At 42.1% G+C, this 18,708-nt stretch overlaps 1 protein-coding gene across 2 annotated transcripts in view; it reads right to left on the bottom strand.

The window, feature by feature from the left end:
- Nucleotides 1–18,708, bottom strand: part of VSTM2B (V-set and transmembrane domain containing 2B) — a 106,280-nt gene that overhangs the window by 64,133 nt on the left and 23,439 nt on the right. For both annotated transcript variants that reach the window (XM_089663022.1, XM_089663023.1), the window contains exon 5: nt 11,071–11,446. In XM_089663022.1, coding sequence (XP_089519148.1) covers nt 11,071–11,446 — 376 coding nt within the window. The remainder of the gene's footprint in view (nt 1–11,070; nt 11,447–18,708) is intronic.

The following is an 18,708-nucleotide window of genomic DNA, read 5'->3' as shown; positions in this document are numbered from 1 at the left end:
TGTGCAATTTCCACACCGCATCATAATCGCACCTCATCCCTACGAACCACCACGGGTGTGTATTTTAAGTTAACAACACCCTGAAATCAGTTCGCAAAATGCGGTGCGATGTGTAGAATCGGATCGCATAGGTGTGCACACCCATGCGATCCGATTTTGCTGTGGACTAACCCCTGGTTCACATATCCGCGTTCCTGCGGTCCGCGTTTTGCTTGGGCACGAGCACCCATTCATTTGAATGGACTCCCGGGACACGGGACACGCAGGGAAGTCACTGCACTTCTTCTGAAAACGCAGCCCGCATGGGAACCTCGGTTCTCAGTACGGTTGCATTTTCCAGTGCGGGCGGCGTGCCATTAGAAGTATTGACACCCGCCCGCGGGTCTGCATTCCACTGTGTGGGTGGTGCAGCTGCATGGATATTGATATGTGAACCTAGCCTGAAAAAGGGTCCACCACTTTTTTTGGTGCGGATGCGGTGCGATCTGAGCCATACAAAATGCACGCCTCAAATCGCACTGCCCAGAAGTCACATGTGATGTGCACAAGAATGCGGTGCGGCCCCTGTGCGAATCATGTGTGATGTGCCGCACCGCGTCAGTGTGAACCCACACAGAAATTGCATGTGATTTGCACAGGAATGCGGTGCGGTCCCTGTATGAATCACGTGCGATGCGCAGCACCGCATCAGTGTGAACCCGCACAAAAATCGCACCTGATTTGGACAGGAATGCGGTGCGGTTCTTATGTGAATCACATGCGATGTGCCGCACCACATCAGTGTGAATCCGCACAGAAATTGCATGTGATTTGCACAGGAATGCGGTGCGGTCCCTGTAAGAATCACGTGCGATGCGGTGCACCGCATCAGTGTGAACCCGCACAAAAATCGCATGTGATTTGCACAGGAATGTGGTGCGGTCCCTGTATGAATCACGTGCGCTGCGCTGCACCGCAGCAGTGTGAACCTGCACAGAAACTGCATGTGATTTGCACAGGAATGTGGTGCGGTCCCTGTGTGAATCGTGTGCGATGTGCCGTACCGCATCAGTGTGAATCCGCACAGGAATCACATGTGATTTGCACAGGAATGTGGTGCGGTCCCTGTAAGATTCGTGTGTGATGTGCCGCACCGCACCAGTGTGAATCCACACAGAAATCGCATGTGATTTGCACAGGAATGCGATACGGTCCCTGTGTGAATCAAGTGCGATATGCCGCACCACATCAGTGTGAACCCACACAGAAATTGCATGCGATTTGCACAGGAAAGCGGTGCGGTCCCTGTATGAATCACATGCGATGTGCTGCACTGCATCAGTGTGAACCCGCACACAAATCGCATGTGATTTGCACAGGAATGCGGTGCGGTCCCTGTATGAATCACGTGCGATGTGCCGCACCACATCAGTGTGAACTCGGGCTGAATGTCTGTTCCGTACGTCCGCTGTATCGCTACTATTAGTCAGGTCGTGTTTCATGAGAGCGAACACAAAGCAGCCGGCGGCGAGGAGGCTTTTGCGCCTCTGGCGTTTTCATCTCATCACCTCTGGCTGCTGGGAGGCTCCCGCGGCGAGGCGAGAGGCAATAGACACTGTTTGCGATATCAATTATTAATTGCGAATACCGTCTGGCCGCACTTTGTACCCTGGCGGAAGGCCATGGCGGCTGGGGGATTCGACGGCGGCGGCGGCGCTCTGGATGGTTAAAATTCAAATAGGCAGAAAGTGAATTTGCTGAAAAAGTCAGAATGTCAGATGGTAAGCGGTGAGAGGAGGTGAAGGTGGAGAGGAGGTGAAGGTGGGTAGGAGGTGAAGGTGGGGAGGAGGTGAAGGTGGCGAGGAGCTGAAGGTGGCGAGGAGGTGAAGGTGGGGAGGAGCTGAAAGGGGGCGAGGAGCTGAAGGTGGGGAGGAGGTGAAGGTGGGGAGAAGCTGAAGGTGGGGAGGAGGTGAAGGTGGGAAGAAGCTGAAGGTGGGGAGGAGGTGAAGGTAGGGAGGAGGTGAAGGTGGTGAGGAGGTGAAGATGGGGAGGAGGTGAAGGTGGCGAGGAGGTGAAGGTGGGGAGGAGGTGAAGGTGGGGAGGAGGTGAAGGAGGAGGTGAAGGTGGGGAGGAGGTGAAGGTGGGGAGGAGGTGAAGGAGGAGGTGAAGGTGGGGAGGAGGTGAAGGTGGGGAGGAGGTGAAGGTATATCAATTATTAATTGCGAATACCATCTGGCCGCACTTTGTACCCTGACGGGAGGCCATGGCGGCCGGAGGGATTCGACGGCAGCGGCGGCGGCGCTCCGGATGGTTAAAATTCAAATAGGCAGAAAGTGAATTTGCTGAAAAAGTCAGAATGTCAGATGGTAAGCGGTGAGAGGAGGTGAAGGTGGGGAGGAGCTGAAGGTGGCGAGGAGGTGAAGGTGGGGAGGAGGTGAAGGTGGGGAGGAGCTGAAGGTGGGGAGGAGGTGAAGGTGGCGAGGAGGTGAAGGTGGCGAGGAGGTGAAGGTGGCGAGGAGGTGAAGGTGGGGAGGAGGTGAAGGTGGCGAGGAGGTGAAGGTGGGGAGGAGGTGAAAGTGGCGAGCAGGTGAAGGTGGCGAGGAGGTGAAGGTGGGGAGGAGGTGAAGGTGGTGAGGAGGTGAGGGAGGCGAGGAGGTGAAGGTGGGGAGGAGGTGAAGGTGGCGAGGAGGTGAAGGTGAGGAGGAGGTGAAGGTGGCGAGGAGGTGAAGGTGGGGAGGAGGTGAAGGTGGCGAGGAGGTGAATGTGGGGAGGAGCTGAAGGTGGCGAGGAGGTGAAGGTGGGGAGGAGGTGAAGGTGGCGAGGAGGTGAATGTGGGGAGGAGCTGAAGGTGGCGAGGAGGTGAAGGTGGCGAGGAGGTGAAGGTGGCGAGGAGGTGAGGGTGGGGAGGAGGTGAAGGTGGGGAGGAGGTGAAGGTTGCGAGGAAGTGAAGGTGGGGAGGAGGTGAAGGAGGGGAGGAGGTGAAGGTGGCGAGGAGGTGAAGGGGGGGAGGAGGTGAAGGTGGCGAGCAGGTGAAGGTGGCGAGGAGGTGAAGGAGGGGAGGAGGTGAAGGAGGGGAGGAGGTGAAGGTGGCGAGCAGGTGAAGGTGGCGAGCAGGTGAAGGTGGCGAGGAGGTGAAGGAGGGGAGGAGGTGAAGGTGGGGAGGAGGTGAAGGTGGCGAGGAGGTTTTTGAAACATTTGAAACAGAACCGCAGTCAGCAGAGGCAGAGAGTACAGGAATTTCTCATGACAAGATTTCTGGCAGGATCAACAGGTTTTGTGCCCATTTTAAGCAAATATAACAAAATCTTTTCAATCGTATATGTAGCAGACCAAACAAGAGAGTTCAAATATGCGTTACATAGGCCATTCCCCTACATAGAAGCTGTTAAAAACAATCCTCACCATACGAAAAACAAAAATCGATCGATCAATCACAGATTCTATCACCTTCAAACACTCAAACACAACATAGGAGGCATGTGCAGACCTGACAGGCAGTCCAATGTCCTACTGAAGGAGCGCACGTGGCAGGCTGACAACACCGATGCTAATTGCCAGGCTTTGGCTTAGCGTTGTCATCTCACAACAGGAAGTGCTGCGATTGGCAGGATCTCTGGGTGAGAAACTTTGCAGCAAGCAGATTCACCAAAAAATGTGAAACACCAAAAAACAGATTTTAAGCTGACATAGCCTTTTATTATACAGAATTTCAGCTCTGGTGATGGTCAAAGATTTGTATGTATTCATTCACATTTTTATCCTTTACTCTGTGCTCCTGCGTGAATAAATGTCTAAAGAACAGAAAAGAGCGCCACAGATCTAATGCCGGTCCCGTAAATCTTTATTGCACATGACAAGAATTCAGAAGAAAAGGCCAAAGCGTTCCAGGGGCCCAAAACTCCCTCCATCAGGGCTTTGAAGATAGTTACATAGTTAGTCTGGATGAAAAAAGACAAAAGTCCATCCAAAAAAAAAAGTTAGAATCCTACACCCACAGAAGACAAAAACCCAGCAAAGCATGATCCAATTTGCTCCTGCAGGGGAAAAAACTCCTTCCTGATCCCCCGAGAGGCAATCGGATATTCCCTGGATCAACTTTACCTATAAATGTTATATCCAGTTATATTCTGTGTATCCAAGAAAGGATCCAGGACTTTCCTACAGCAATCCACTGAGCTGGCCACAACCAACTCTTGAGGGAGTCTATTCCACATTCTCACAGCTCTTACTGTGAAGAAACCTTTCCGTGTTTGGAGATTACATCTCTTTTCCTCCAGATGTAAAGAGCACCCCCTTGTCCTCTGTGATGACCTCAGGGGGGATAACTCTACACCGAGTTCACTATATGAACCACTGATGTATTTATACATGGAGATCATACCCCCCTTATGTATTATACATGGAGATCATATCCCCCCTTATGTATTATACATGGAGATCATATCCCCCCCTTATGTATTATACATGGAGATCATATCCCCCTTATGTATTATACATGGAGATCATATCCCCCCTTATGTATTATACATGGAGATCATATCCCCCCTTATGTATTATATATGGAGATCGTATCCCCCCTTATGTATTATATATGGAGATCATATCCCCCCTTATGTATTATACATGGAGATCATATCCCCCCTTATGTATTATATATGGAGATCGTATCCCCCCTTATGTATTATACATGGAGATCGTATCCCCCCTTATGTATTATACATGGTGATCGTATCCCCCCTTATGTATTATACATGGAGATCGTATCCCCCCTTATGTATTATACATGGAGATCATACCCCCCTTATGTATTATACATGGAGATCATATCCCCCCTTATGTATTATACATGGAGATCATACCCCCCTTATGTATTATACATGGAGATCATATCCCCCCTTATGTATTATACATGGAGATCATATCCCCCCTTATGTATTATACATGGTGATCGTATCCCCCTTATGTATTATACATGGTGATCATATCCCCCCTTATGTATTATATATGGAGATCATATCCCCCTTATGTATTATACATGGTGATCATATCCCCCCTTATGTATTATACATGGAGATCATATCCCCCTTATGTATTATACATGGAGATCATACCCCCCTTATGTATTATACATGGAGATCATATCCCCCCCTTATGTATTATACTTGGAGATCATATCCCCCCTTATGTATTATACATGGTGATCATATCCCCCTTATGTATTATACATGGAGATCATATCCCCCCCTTATGTATTATACATGGAGATCATATCCCCCCTTATGTATTATACATGGTGATCGTATCCCCCTTATGTATTATACACGGTGATCGTATCCCCCCTTATGTCTTATACATGGTGATCATACCCCCCTTATATATTATACATGGAGATCATATCCCCCCTTATGTATTATACATGGAGATCATATCCCCCCCCTTATGTATTATACATGGAGATCATATCCCCCCTTATGTATTATACATGGAGATCATATCCCCCCTTATGTATTATACATGGAGATCATATCCACCTTATGTATTATACATGGTGATCATACCCCCCTTATGTATTATACATGGAGATCATATCCCCCCTTATGTATTATACATGGTGATCATATCCCCCCTTATGTATTATACATGGAGATCATATCCCCCTTATGTATTATACATGGTGATCATATCCCCCCTAATGTATTATACATGGAGATCATATCCCCCCTTATGTATTATACATGGAGATCATATCCTCCCTTATGTATTATACATGGAGATCATATCCCCCCTTATGTATTATACATGGAGATCATATCCCCCTTATGTATTATATATGGAGATCATATCCCCCCCTTATGTATTATACATGGTGATCATATCCCCCTTATGTATTATATATGGAGATCATATCCCCCCTTATGTATTATACATAGAGATCATATCCCCCTTATGTATTATACATGGAGATCATATCCCCCTTATGTATTATACATGGAGATCATATCCCCCTTATGTATTATACATGGAGATCATATCCCCCTTATGTATTATACATGGAGATCATATCCCCCTTATGTATTATACATGGAGATCATATCCCCCCCCTTATGTATTATACATGGAGATCATATCCCCCCTTATGTATTATACATGGAGATCATATCCCCCCTTATGTATTATACATGGAGATCATATCCACCTTATGTATTATACATGGTGATCATACCCCCCTTATGTATTATACATGGAGATCATATCCCCCCTTATGTATTATACATGGTGATCATATCCCCCCTTATGTATTATACATGGAGATCATATCCCCCTTATGTATTATACATGGTGATCATATCCCCCCTAATGTATTATACATGGAGATCATATCCCCCCTTATGTATTATACATGGTGATCATATCCCCCCTTATGTATTATACATGGAGATCATATCCCCCCTTATGTATTATACATGGAGATCATATCCCCCTTATGTATTATATATGGAGATCATATCCCCCCCTTATGTATTATACATGGTGATCATATCCCCCTTATGTATTATATATGGAGATCATATCCCCCCTTATGTATTATACATAGAGATCATATCCCCCTTATGTATTATACACGGAGATCATATCCCCCTTATGTATTATACATGGAGATCATATCCCCCTTATGTATTATACATGGAGATCATATCCCCCTTATGTATTATACATGGAGATCATATCCCCCTTATGTATTATACATGGAGATCATATCCTCCCTTATGTATTATACATGGTGATCATATCCCCCCTTATGTATTATACATGGAGATCATATCCCCCTTATGTATTATACATGGAGATCATATCCCCCCTTACGTATTATACATGGAGATCATATCCCCCCCTTATGTATTATACATGGAGATCATACCCCCCCCCTTATGTATTATTCATGGTGATCATATTCCCCCTTAATCTCCTCTTCTCAAGAGGCAGTAAAAGAAGAGAATGCTGGACATCAAAATGTAAAATAAAAGAATATAAAGTGTAAACAAATGTATAATTAAAAATTATAAACAAATGTAAAAAAAAATATAAAATGCAAACAAATGTATAATAAAATATAAAGTGTAAACAAATATATAAAAAAAAATAAAGTATCAACAAATGAATATAAAAAAGAATATAAAGTGTAAACAAACATAAAAAAAGGAATATAAAGTGTAAACAAATATATAAGAAAAGACTATAAAGTGCAAACGAATATATATAAGAAAAGAATATAAATTGTAAACAAATGTATAAAAAATTAAAATAAAGTGTAAACAAATGTATATAAAAAATAATATAAAGTGTAAACAAATGTATAATTAAAGCCTAAAAAGTGTAAACAAATGTATTAAAAAAAAGAATATAAAGTCTAAACAAATGTATAGTTAAAGAATATTAAGTTGAAAATAAAATGTAAAATTCAAGAGTATAGTTATGTGCCAAGATCTACAGAAAAATTGACACCACCCTACATGACCGGGTTCCAAAATATACTAAAATTTGTCAGCCCTGGATAGGTCCATTCCTGCCCATAGACTTGACTCGACGTTGCCTGACCATTAGTGGCGTACTCATACCTTTCATCGCTATCAGTAGTCCTCCCACTACGACTAAGCACCTGGGAACCCCTCCCCCCTTCATCTCTCCTCCCCCTTCCTATCTACTACCCCACCCTCCTCTCTCACTTTTGTATTACTATGCAAGGGATAGATTATTCTTCACATCGGTGACACCAATGCTGGTGACACCAATGGCTTACAATCTGCTGAAATAATGTATCCTGCCTGGCTCAGCTCATGTGCCCTTAGCCTATTGTATACAGTTGATGCTTGGAGCTGTGTATCCCATTATTCTGTAATGTTGATGGTAAAACTTGAGTAAAAATTTATGAACAGAAAAAAAAATTATAATGTAAAAGAAAGCGTGAAACAATAAAATAAAATGTCAAATAAAAAAACTTGAATAAACCTTTTTTGAACCAAAAAAAAAAAAAGAATATACATGGTAAAACAAAGTGTAAAATAACATGTCAAATAAAATGACAAATGAAAAAAACTTGAATAAAAATTTCTGAATCGAAAATAAAAGAATATACATGGGAAAACAAAGTGTAAAGAAAAAACTTGAATATAAATTACTGAACAGAAAATAAAACATTATACAGTGTAAAATAAAATGTAAAATAATATGGAAGATAAAATATCAAATAAAAAAACTTGAATAAAAATTTCTGAACAGAAAATAGAAGAAAATACATTGTAAAACAAAGTGTAAAATAATATGCAAAATAAATTGGAAAATAAATTGTAAAGTAAAATGTAGTCCACTAAGTCTAGTGAATCTTTACTGCATATGACAAAAATTTAGAAGAAAAAATATACAATAAAAAAATATAAACTGTAAAATAAAATGTAAAAAAAAAGTTAAATAAAGTGTAAAATAAAATGTACATTAAAATGTAAAATAAAGAAGTATAAAGCGTAAAATAATATGTCAAATAAATGTAAAAAAGGTGTAATGTGTAAAATAAAATGTAAAATAAGGTGTAAAATAAAACGTTAAAGAATATAAAGCGTAAAATCAAAATTAAAATGAAAACTAAAGTGTAAAATTAAATGTAAAATAAGGTGTGATATAAAATGTAAAGTTAAAGAATATAAAGCATAAAATAAAATGTAAAATAAGGTGTAAAATAAAATGTAAAGTTAGAGAATGTAAAGCGTAAAATGTAAAATAAAGTGCAAAGTAAAATGTAGTCCAGTGAATCTTTTCTGCAGATGACAAGGGTTCAGAAGACAAAGCCACTGCATTTCGGGAGTTCAAGACTCCCTTCATCAGGCGTTAGATACAAGCACTAATGGCAATACTGAGAACACTGGACAACAAAATATACAACAAAAGGATATAAAGTGTAAAATAAAATGCAAAATAAAAGTAAAATAAATGAATACAAAGTGTGAAATAAATGTAAAATAAAAGGAGATGTAGTGTAAAATAAAATGTAAAATAGAGGAATATGAATTGGAACATAAAATGTAAAATAAATGCTAACAAATGATAAAAAGTATAACATAAAATGTAAGATAGATGTAAAATAAAAGTATATAAAGTGTAAAATAAAATGTAAAATAAAGTGTAAAATAAAATGTAAAATAAGGTGTATAATAAAATGCAAAGTTAAAGAATATAAAGCATAAAATAAAATGTAAAATAAGGTGTGACATAAAATATAAAGTTAAAGAATATAAACCATAAAATAAAATGTAAAATAAAATGTAAAATAACATGTAAAGTTAGAGAATATAAAGCGTAAAGTGTAAAATAAAGTGCAAAGTAAAATGTAGTCCAGTGAATCTTTACTGCAGATCACAAGGGTTCAAAAGACAAAGCCACTACATTTTGGTGGTTCAACACTCCCTTCATCAGGAGTTAGATGGCAATACTGAGAATACTGGACAACAAAATATACCATAAAAGGATATAAAGTGTAAAATAAAATGCAAAATAAAAGTAAAATAAAAGAATATAAAGTGTGAAATAAATGTAAAATAAAAGGATATGTAGTGTAAAATAGAGGAATATGAATTGTAACATAAAATGTAAAATAAATGCTAATAAATGATAAAAAGTATAAAATAAAATGTAAGATACATGAAAAATAAAAGTATATAAAGTGTAAAATAGAATGTAAAATAAGGTGTGAAATAAAATGTAAAGTTAAAGAATATAAAGCGTAAAATCAAAATCAAAATGTAAAATAAAGTGTAAAATAAAATGTAAAATAAGGTGTGAAATAAAATGTAAAGTTAAAGAATATAAAGCATAAAATTGAAAGTTAGAGAATATAAAGCGTAAAATGTAAAATAAAGTGCAAAGTAAAATGTAGTCCAGTGAATCTTTACTGCACATGACAAGGGTTCAAAAGACAAATCCACTGCATTTCGGGGGTTCAACACTCCCTTCATCAGGAATTAGATGCTGGCAGTAATGACAATACTGAGAATACTGGACAACAAAATATACAATAAAAGGATATAAAGTGTGAAATAAAATGCAAAATAAAAGTATATGTACTGTAAAATAAAATGTAAAATAGAGGAACATGAATTGTAACATAAAATGTAAAATAAATGCTAACAAATGATAAAAAGTATAAAATAAAATGTAAAATAAATGCTAACAAATGATGAAAAGTATAAAATAAAATGTAAAATAAAAGTATATAAAGTGTAAAATATGATGTGAAATAAAATGTAAGATAAAAGTCAAGATCTGATTCAGGTCACCTCATCAGCACATTTTATGTTCTTTTTATGTCACATTTTGTTGTCCGTTGTTCTTCTGATCCCTGACATTGGGGGAGTTTTGAGCCCCTGAATCACATCGGGGTTGATTTAGAGAGAATACAAAATCTGGAGCAGCTCTGCTTAACAACCAATCAGCTTCCAGCTTTTATTGTCAAAGCTTAATTGAACAAGCTGAAGTGAGAAGCTGATTGGCCGCCATGCACAGCTGCTCCAGATTTTGCACTCTCCAGTTTTAGTAAATCAACCCCATTGTCTTCTCCTGACTATTTGCACCTTCTGCACCTGCATTATTAGATCTGTGGTGCTCCCGTCCTTGAAGTACCCCCCTCCCCGATGTTTCCCCGGATGACAGAGCTTCCTCTAAAATCCTGAACCCATATTGTCCCACCGACATGCCATTTGTAGAACTTTATAGAGATTTCTGACTTGTAACAATATACAGAATATATAATCAAAAAATAATATAAAATCAAAAATAAAATATAAAATAATAAAAAATCAGACTATACAGTGTAACATTATATCAAGTCACGAGGAGAGGCTGCAGCAGTGGCTGATCTGTGTCAAACATTTAGAAATGTAACATTGTGTCCTTCATCTTGGAAAATGTTTTTCTAATATTAAACAAAAAAATAAAAAAAATAATTTTTTTTATGCAATGAATAATTTTGTCGACCGACAACGCTGAGCGACCAAAACCTCTCGGTGGTCACTAGGTGGCAGCGCAGGTCAGCGGATGTCTTACCTGATCCATGTTGCTGCCGCAGGATGGCTGCCTTTCCGGGAGCAGGGGAAGCCGAGGAAGATGCGGCGGTGGCTTGCGATGGCGCCGGGCGCTCCCCTGGAGGGTTGGGGCGTTTGTTCCCGGGCTCTGGGGTGGCCCTGTTGCCGGGGTTATTCCTGCGGGGCCCGCTGCTCTGGATGTGGGAGACGGCCTCGGCGGCCTGCATGTCGGGCGGAGAGTAGCGGGCTATGACCCTCAGCATGGCCTGGGCTTTGTGTTCCTGAGTCTCATCGTCTCCATAATCCGACACCCGGCACTCGTACACCCCCTCGTCCTGCTTCCGGACGTTGGAGAGCCGCAGGCGGTGCGAGATGTCGTTGCCTTGTACCCGGACCGTCTGAAAGGACAAAAATCACAGAAATATTCAAAGACACAACTTTTTTTTTTGGATAAAAATTTTATTTCACTTCCTGTTTCGGTGACAACTGTAACATTTTGGATTTTTACAGAGACAAAGGGGGTCACAGAGAACAACTTTCCCCCAGCAGGGGTGCAGACAGCTATCAAAACCTCGGGATACATGCATAGGGGGCGCTAGATCTCCTATTGGTCAAATCCAGGATTGTGAATGGTCATCTCATTGACTTTAACCCCTCCCTCCCAAAACAATCCCACCTGGAAGAAAAATATATTTGAAATATATTTTTAAAATATTCTTCCCAAATATATTGCCGTATATTTGAAATGCTACAATTTTGGCCGTATTCAATGTATTTTAATAAATTTATATATAAGATATTTTTCATATATTTTGTAATAAAAACGCAACATGCAGTGTATATATATATATATAATAAAATGGTCAGTCCGCCCTGGACGGTATATACAGTTTCCGGGAAAACGTCGTCTGGTAAGCACAAGCTCGGTCGCCATGGCCAACTGACTGAAAGAGACAAAAGGACATTGCGCAGGATTGTGACCCGGAATAAGAAAACAACTGCTGCAAAAGTGACTGCAGAGCTCAATCTCAGTCTTCCAAAAACTGCGCAGAGGGAACCCCACAAGAAAAACATTCCCGGGCGAGCTGCAATTGCCAAACCACTAGTGACGGATATTAATGCTCAGAAGAGGAGAGAGTGGTGCAATACCCATAAATGGTGGACTACCGATCGATGGAAGACGCTAATATGGTCCAATGATTCGAGCTTCACACTGTTCCCAACCACCAGATATGTTTAGGTGTGGCAAACACCGACCCCAGCTTCCAACCAGGACTGTCTTGTGCCAACGGTAAAGCATGGTGATGGCGCCATATGTTTGGGCACCCATATGTTGGTATTCTGCAGGTCCCATCAGGGGTGGACTGACAACTCATGGGGCCCCCGGGCAATAGGGGATCATGGGGCCCCTGTGTCCTTGCCCAAACTCAAAAAAGCCTATGAAAAAGGTACCAGGGGCATCTCATGGGGCCCCCTACTGACCCCGGGCCCTCGAGTTTCCAAATTGTCAGTCCGCCCCTGGGTCCCATCATCACCTTCAAAGGTAGAGTCACGGCCAGCGAATGACTACAAATTTTGGCCGGCCATCTACACCCCATGGTGCAGACATTGTTTCCAGAAGACAGCACCATTTACCAAGATGATAATTCTCTGATTCGTACAGATGGTTTTGTCAAATCGTGGTTTTATGGGCGTGCAGATGAAGTCTTGCACCTCCCCTGAGTGCCGCAGTCATCGAACCCCCATATCATAGAGCCACTACGGTCAATTTTGGAGAACAAGGTTTGCGTTCGTTTTCCTCCTCCGGCATCTCTGCGAGAACTGGAACAATCTTTGCATTAAGAGTGGTATCAGGTTCCATTATTCACCATCCAAGACTTAAATTTGCCAATTTCCAGGAGAATTCAGGCCGTCTTGGATGCCAAAGGCGGTCCAACACCCTATTATTTAACAATTTTGTGCTTTTACCTGGTGTTTACAGAATTCTGAATTCTGTCCAACCCCTGTGTGTATGTATGTATGTGTATATATATATATACTGTATATCTCAATAGATAAAAATAAGTGAGCGCACTACATGTAGCAGCTAAGCACAGTAGGTAACCAGATAAAACCTAAAAATCAAAGATAAAATAACGTAGTGTGGCGCTAAAAATAATACATATGATAAATTGCCTTTATGATAACGATAATAAAATTATTTAAAGTTCATGGGTATATGATCAAAAAATCGGAATGCTCAAAAGTAACAATCGTGTTCTGGAGGTGACTACTTCAGAGGTATTCTGGTGCTCGTGCAGATAGAAATAATAAAATTGCGCACTCACCAGATGCACAATTTTAATGTGCATATATATATGGGTATAGATGTCTTCTTAATGGGATCAGGGTAGAGCAGATGAAAAGTAATCCTCCCTCTGAAGGGTAGATGTCACAGCGGGTGATTCCAGGGTTTAGAGTTGATCCAAGACAGCCAGAGGTCCCTTACAGGGTATGGTGGATGCAGTATCCTGGGTAGACAGGAGATCCCCTCTTTGGGTACTGATATGGACCTTAGATGGGCTTCCAGGACACTTTCTATCTCTGGATCATGATCTTCTACGATCTCTGCTGTGTGATCTTTCCCTTCTATGATCTCTGTCACGCTCCCGACTTCGGGATCAGCAGTCATCTCTTTTAGATCTCTTATCAGGTGGTGAGCGGCTTTTTGAGGTGCTGCCAGATCGGCCACGTGATTATGAGCGTTTTCGGTAATATCTAGGCTCCCGGCCCATATATACATACACATACTCACTGGCCACTTTATTAGGTCCACCTTGCTAGTGCCAAGAAAGCATCCCCCACACCATTACACCACCACCAGCCTGAACCATTTATACAAGGCAGGATGGATCCACCACACCATGACACCACCACCAGCCTTAACCATTTATACAAGGCAGGATGGATCCACCACACCATGACACCACCACCAGCCTTAACCATTGATACAAGGCAGGATGGATCCACCACACCATGACACCACCACCAGCCTGAACCATTGATACAAGGCAGGATGGATCCACCACACCATGACACCACCACCAGCCTGAACCATTGATACAAGGCAGGATGGATCCACCACACCATGACACCACCACCACCAGCTTGAACCGTTGATACAAGGCAGGATGGATCCACCCAGGGGCGGACTGACAACTCATGGGGCCCCCGGGCAATAGGGGATCATGGGGCCCCTGTGTCCTTGCCCAAACTCAAAAAAGCCTATGAAAAAGGTACCAGGGGCATCTCATGGGGCCCTCGACTGACCCCGGGCCCTCGGGCAGTGTCCGAGTTTCCAAAAGGTCAGTCCGTCCCTGGATCCACCACACCAAGACACCACCACCACCACCACCAGCCTGAACCGTTGATACAAGGTGAGATGGATCCACCACACCATTACACCACCACCACCACCAGCCTGAACCGTTGATACAAGGCAGGATGGATCCACCACACCATGACACCACCATCAGCCTGAACCATTTATACAAGGCCGGATGGATCCACCACACCATGACACCACCACCAGCCTGAACCATTGATACAAGGCAGGATGAATTCACCACACCATGACACCACCATCAGCCTGAACCATTTATACAAGGCCGGATGGATCCACCACACCATGACACCACCACCACCACCAGCCTGAACCATTGATACAAGGCAGGATGAATTCACCACACCATGACACCACCACCACCAGCCTGAACTGTTGATAAAAGGCGAGATGGATCCATGCTTCCATGCTGTCTACACCAAATTCTGACCCTACCATCTGAATGTCACAGCAACCAGTCTGCCCATTCTCCTCTGACCTCTGACCTCAACAAGGCATTTTCCTCCACACAACTGCCGCTCACTGGATATTTTATCTTTTTCGGACCATTCTCCGTAAACCCTAGAGATGGTTGTGTGTGAAAATCCCAGTAGATCAGCAGTTTTTGAAATACTTAGACCAACCCGTCTGGCACCAACAACTGTGCCACGTTCAAAGTCACTTAAATCCCCTTTCTTCCCCATCCTGATGCTTGGTTTGAACTTCAGCAAGTCGTCTTCACCACCTCTAGATGCCTAAATGCTTTGAGTTGCTGCCATGTGATTGGCTGATTAGCAATTTGTGTTACCAAGCAATTGAATAGGTGTACCTAATAAAGTGGCCGGTGAGTGATGTATATATCTATATATCCCCAAGATTGTAAGCCCTAACGGGCAGGGCCCTCTGTTTCCTCTTGTACCAAATTGTATTGTAACTGTGATGTCTACATTCATTTTGTAAAGCGCTGCGCAAACTGTTGGAGCTATAAAAAATCCTGTATGATAATAATTATAATTAATATATATATATAGAGTTGTGTTCAAAATAATAGCAGTGTGTTGAAAAAAGTGAATAAAGCTGAAAATCCTTCTAATAGCTTTTATTTCCATCCACACAAATGCATTGGGAACACGACACATTCTATTCCAAATCAAAACATGAAGAAAAATACATCAAATTTGTGTTGTTCCTCTAAAAAATTGAAGAAAAGTGAATATTAGACGGTTCAAAAAAATCGCAGTGTTTGTATTCTTCTTTACAAACTCAAACATTCACTATATAAACTGAGAAATGTTTGAAGGTTTTGCTTTCCTTTGAATGACTTCATGAATATTTGGTTGTAGTCGCACTGTTTCTGAGAACTGCTGTACATCTGTGTTGCATGGAGTCCCCCAACTTCTGGCCCCTGTGATCAGGTATTCCAGCCCAGGATGATTGGACCACATTCCACAGTTCTTCTCTATTTCTTGGTTTTGCCTCAGAAACGGCATTTTTGATGTCACCCCACAAGTTTTCTATTGGATGAAAATCCGGGGATTGGGCCGGCCACTCCATAACGTCCATCTTGTTGGTCTGGAACCAAGATGTTGCACGTTTACTGGTGTGTTTGGGGTCGTTGTCTTGTTGGAACACCCATTTCAAGGGCATTTCCTCTTCAGCATAAGGCAGCATGACCTCTTCAAGTATTCTGATGGATTCAAACTGATCCATGATCCCTGGTATGCGATAAATAGGCCCAACACCGTAGTATGAGAAACATCCCCATATCATGATGCTTGCACCACCATGCTTCACTGTCTTCACAGTGTACTGTGGCTTGAATTCAGTGTTTGGGGGTCGTCTGACAAACTGTCTCCGCCCACTAGACCCAAAAAGAACAATCTTACTTTCATCAGTCCACAAAATGTTGCGCCATTTCTCTTTAGGCCGGTCAATGTGCTCTTTGGCAGATTGTAACCACTTCAGCACGTCTTTTTCCCAACAGTGGGACTTTGCGGGGACTTCTTGCAGATAGCTTGGCTTCACATCGGCGTCTTCTAATTGTAACAGTCCTCACAGGGAACGTCACACCTTCTGTCATCTTCCTGGAGCTGATTGTTGGCTGAGTCCGCCCCATTTTGGCTATTCTTCTATCCATTCCAATGGTAGTTTTTCGCTTTCTTCCACGTCTTTCAGGTTTTGGTTGCCATTTTAAAGCATTTGCCATCATTTTAGCTGAGCAGCCGATCATTTTCTGCACTTCTTTATATGTTTTCCCCTCTCCAATCAACTTTTTAATCAAGGTACCCTGTTCTTCTGAACAATGTCTGGAACGACCCATTTTCCTCAGAATTTCAGAGAGAAATGCACTGTAACCAGCATGTGCACCATTTGCTGCCTTCCTTCCTTAAATAAGGGCAATAATTGCCACCTGTTTTTCAAAGAATGAATGACCTCACTAATAGAACTCCACACTGCTATTATTTTGAACACGCCCCTTTCAATGAGTGATTCAATGACACAGAATCAGCAGCATGCATGTCATGACTGTTGGGTCTGTTGGATTTCTATTACTCTACTACACCTGCTAGGAAATGATTTGCCATGTAGAAATATCATTTCTACCAAAAACAGTGATTGATCCGGTTAGTGATGTCTGACGGCTATTATTTTGAACACAACTGTATATGTAAGCCCTAACGAGCAGGGTCCCCTGTTTCCTCTTGTACCAAATTGTATTGTAACTTTTACGTCTATCTTCATTTTGTAAAGAGCTGAGCAAACTGTTGGCGCTATATAAATCCTGTATAATAATAATAATAATAATAATTTATATATATATATATATATATATATATACACTAAATACTAAAATAAGTACTAAATACTAAAAATAAAAAGAACTAAATAAATTGGACTGCTTCTGCTATGCCGTCTCTTTGGCTAATGCATAGTGCTCTTGGAATCCTTTGTCAACAATATTTATTTGTAAAAGAAATAATAATAAAACGGTTATATAATATGATATCATTTGATACAGATAAAATATATGGACGACATACATGAAAACAAATAAAAGCGCCCAAAAAATTTTAAGGCAGTGGTCATCACAGCAGCAGATGTCAGATATCAGGTGGCCTCTCAGCTCCGTCACCCAGCTCCAGAGTTGACTTTGTACAAAATGAGCGAAGCTAAATAAATGGGAACGTGACGCTTATAATACATCATCCTGAGTGTGTGAAGAATACCCAGACCGCTGTACTATCATATACTAATCTTAGACTAGTTCTCTTTAGACTGGCGGCATGTGTTCACCTTGAAGGGGGCTGAAGGGCAGCGACTGATGAAGGAAGGCAGGAAGATCTGCCTATTTTTAGCCTTCCATCCTCATTTGGAGGCACACGTCTGAAGCGAGCGCCATGAATAGGCCTGATTTTATTACATTTAAATGTCATTACTGAGCTACCTGCAACACAGATAATCAAATGTGCCCCCGCCACCGATCTGCGCTGTCACCGGGTCACAGTCATTACCTGCGCCTGTGACTCCAGTGCTCAACCTCTGCACAGCATCTTCCTGCCGCTGATTACAAGAGGGGCCCGCCGTATAATCACACCACCTCTGTACGTCTTTATAAAGACATTAGACTTGCTGGAATAAAATCACACGTACGTCACCCGAGCAATGGCTGCATTAAGGGGCACTAAAAACAGAACGTTCGATCTAAAGTGTAGGGAAAGCTAAATCTGACCTCTGGCCCAGGGGCGGACTGACAACTCATGGGGCCGCCGGGCAATAGGGGATCATGGGGCCCCTGTGTCCTTGCCCAAACTCAAAAAAGCCTATGAAAAAGGTACCAGGGACATCTCATGGGGCCCCCTACTGACCCCGGGCACTCGGGCAGTGTCACCCTCAGTATTTGTCCTGGTGACTACTGTCAATCTGAAACTTTAGAGTTGTCACCAGAACAAGAAGCGACACTTGTTCCAATGACGACTATCCAGGGGCGGACTGACAACTCATGGGGCCCCTGGGCAATAGGGGATCATGGGGCCCCTGTGTCCTTGCCCAAACTCAAAAAAGCCTATGAAAAAGGTACCAGGGGCATCTCATGGGGCCTCCTACTGACCCGGGCCCTCAGGCAGTGCCCGAGTTTCCAAATGGTCAGTCCGCCCCCGGGACTAAAATTTTAATCAATTTTTTCTGCTTTAAGAACGTTCATTCAATTTTCGAATTATTATTGGAGTGAAATCAGCGTTCGTTTTGTGCTGCAGTGATGAGAAAATTTGAGGGAGAAGGACACAGAGGCCCCATGATCCC

The sequence above is a fragment of the Staurois parvus genome, unplaced genomic scaffold (genome assembly GCF_062004578.1).
Source record: "Staurois parvus isolate SC_StPar_1 unplaced genomic scaffold, SC_StPar_1.0 ptg001614l, whole genome shotgun sequence".
In the NCBI taxonomy this organism is placed as follows: domain Eukaryota; kingdom Metazoa; phylum Chordata; class Amphibia; order Anura; family Ranidae; genus Staurois; species Staurois parvus.
Note: the sequence above shows the minus strand (reverse complement) of the source record. Positions and strands in the feature narration are given on the sequence as shown.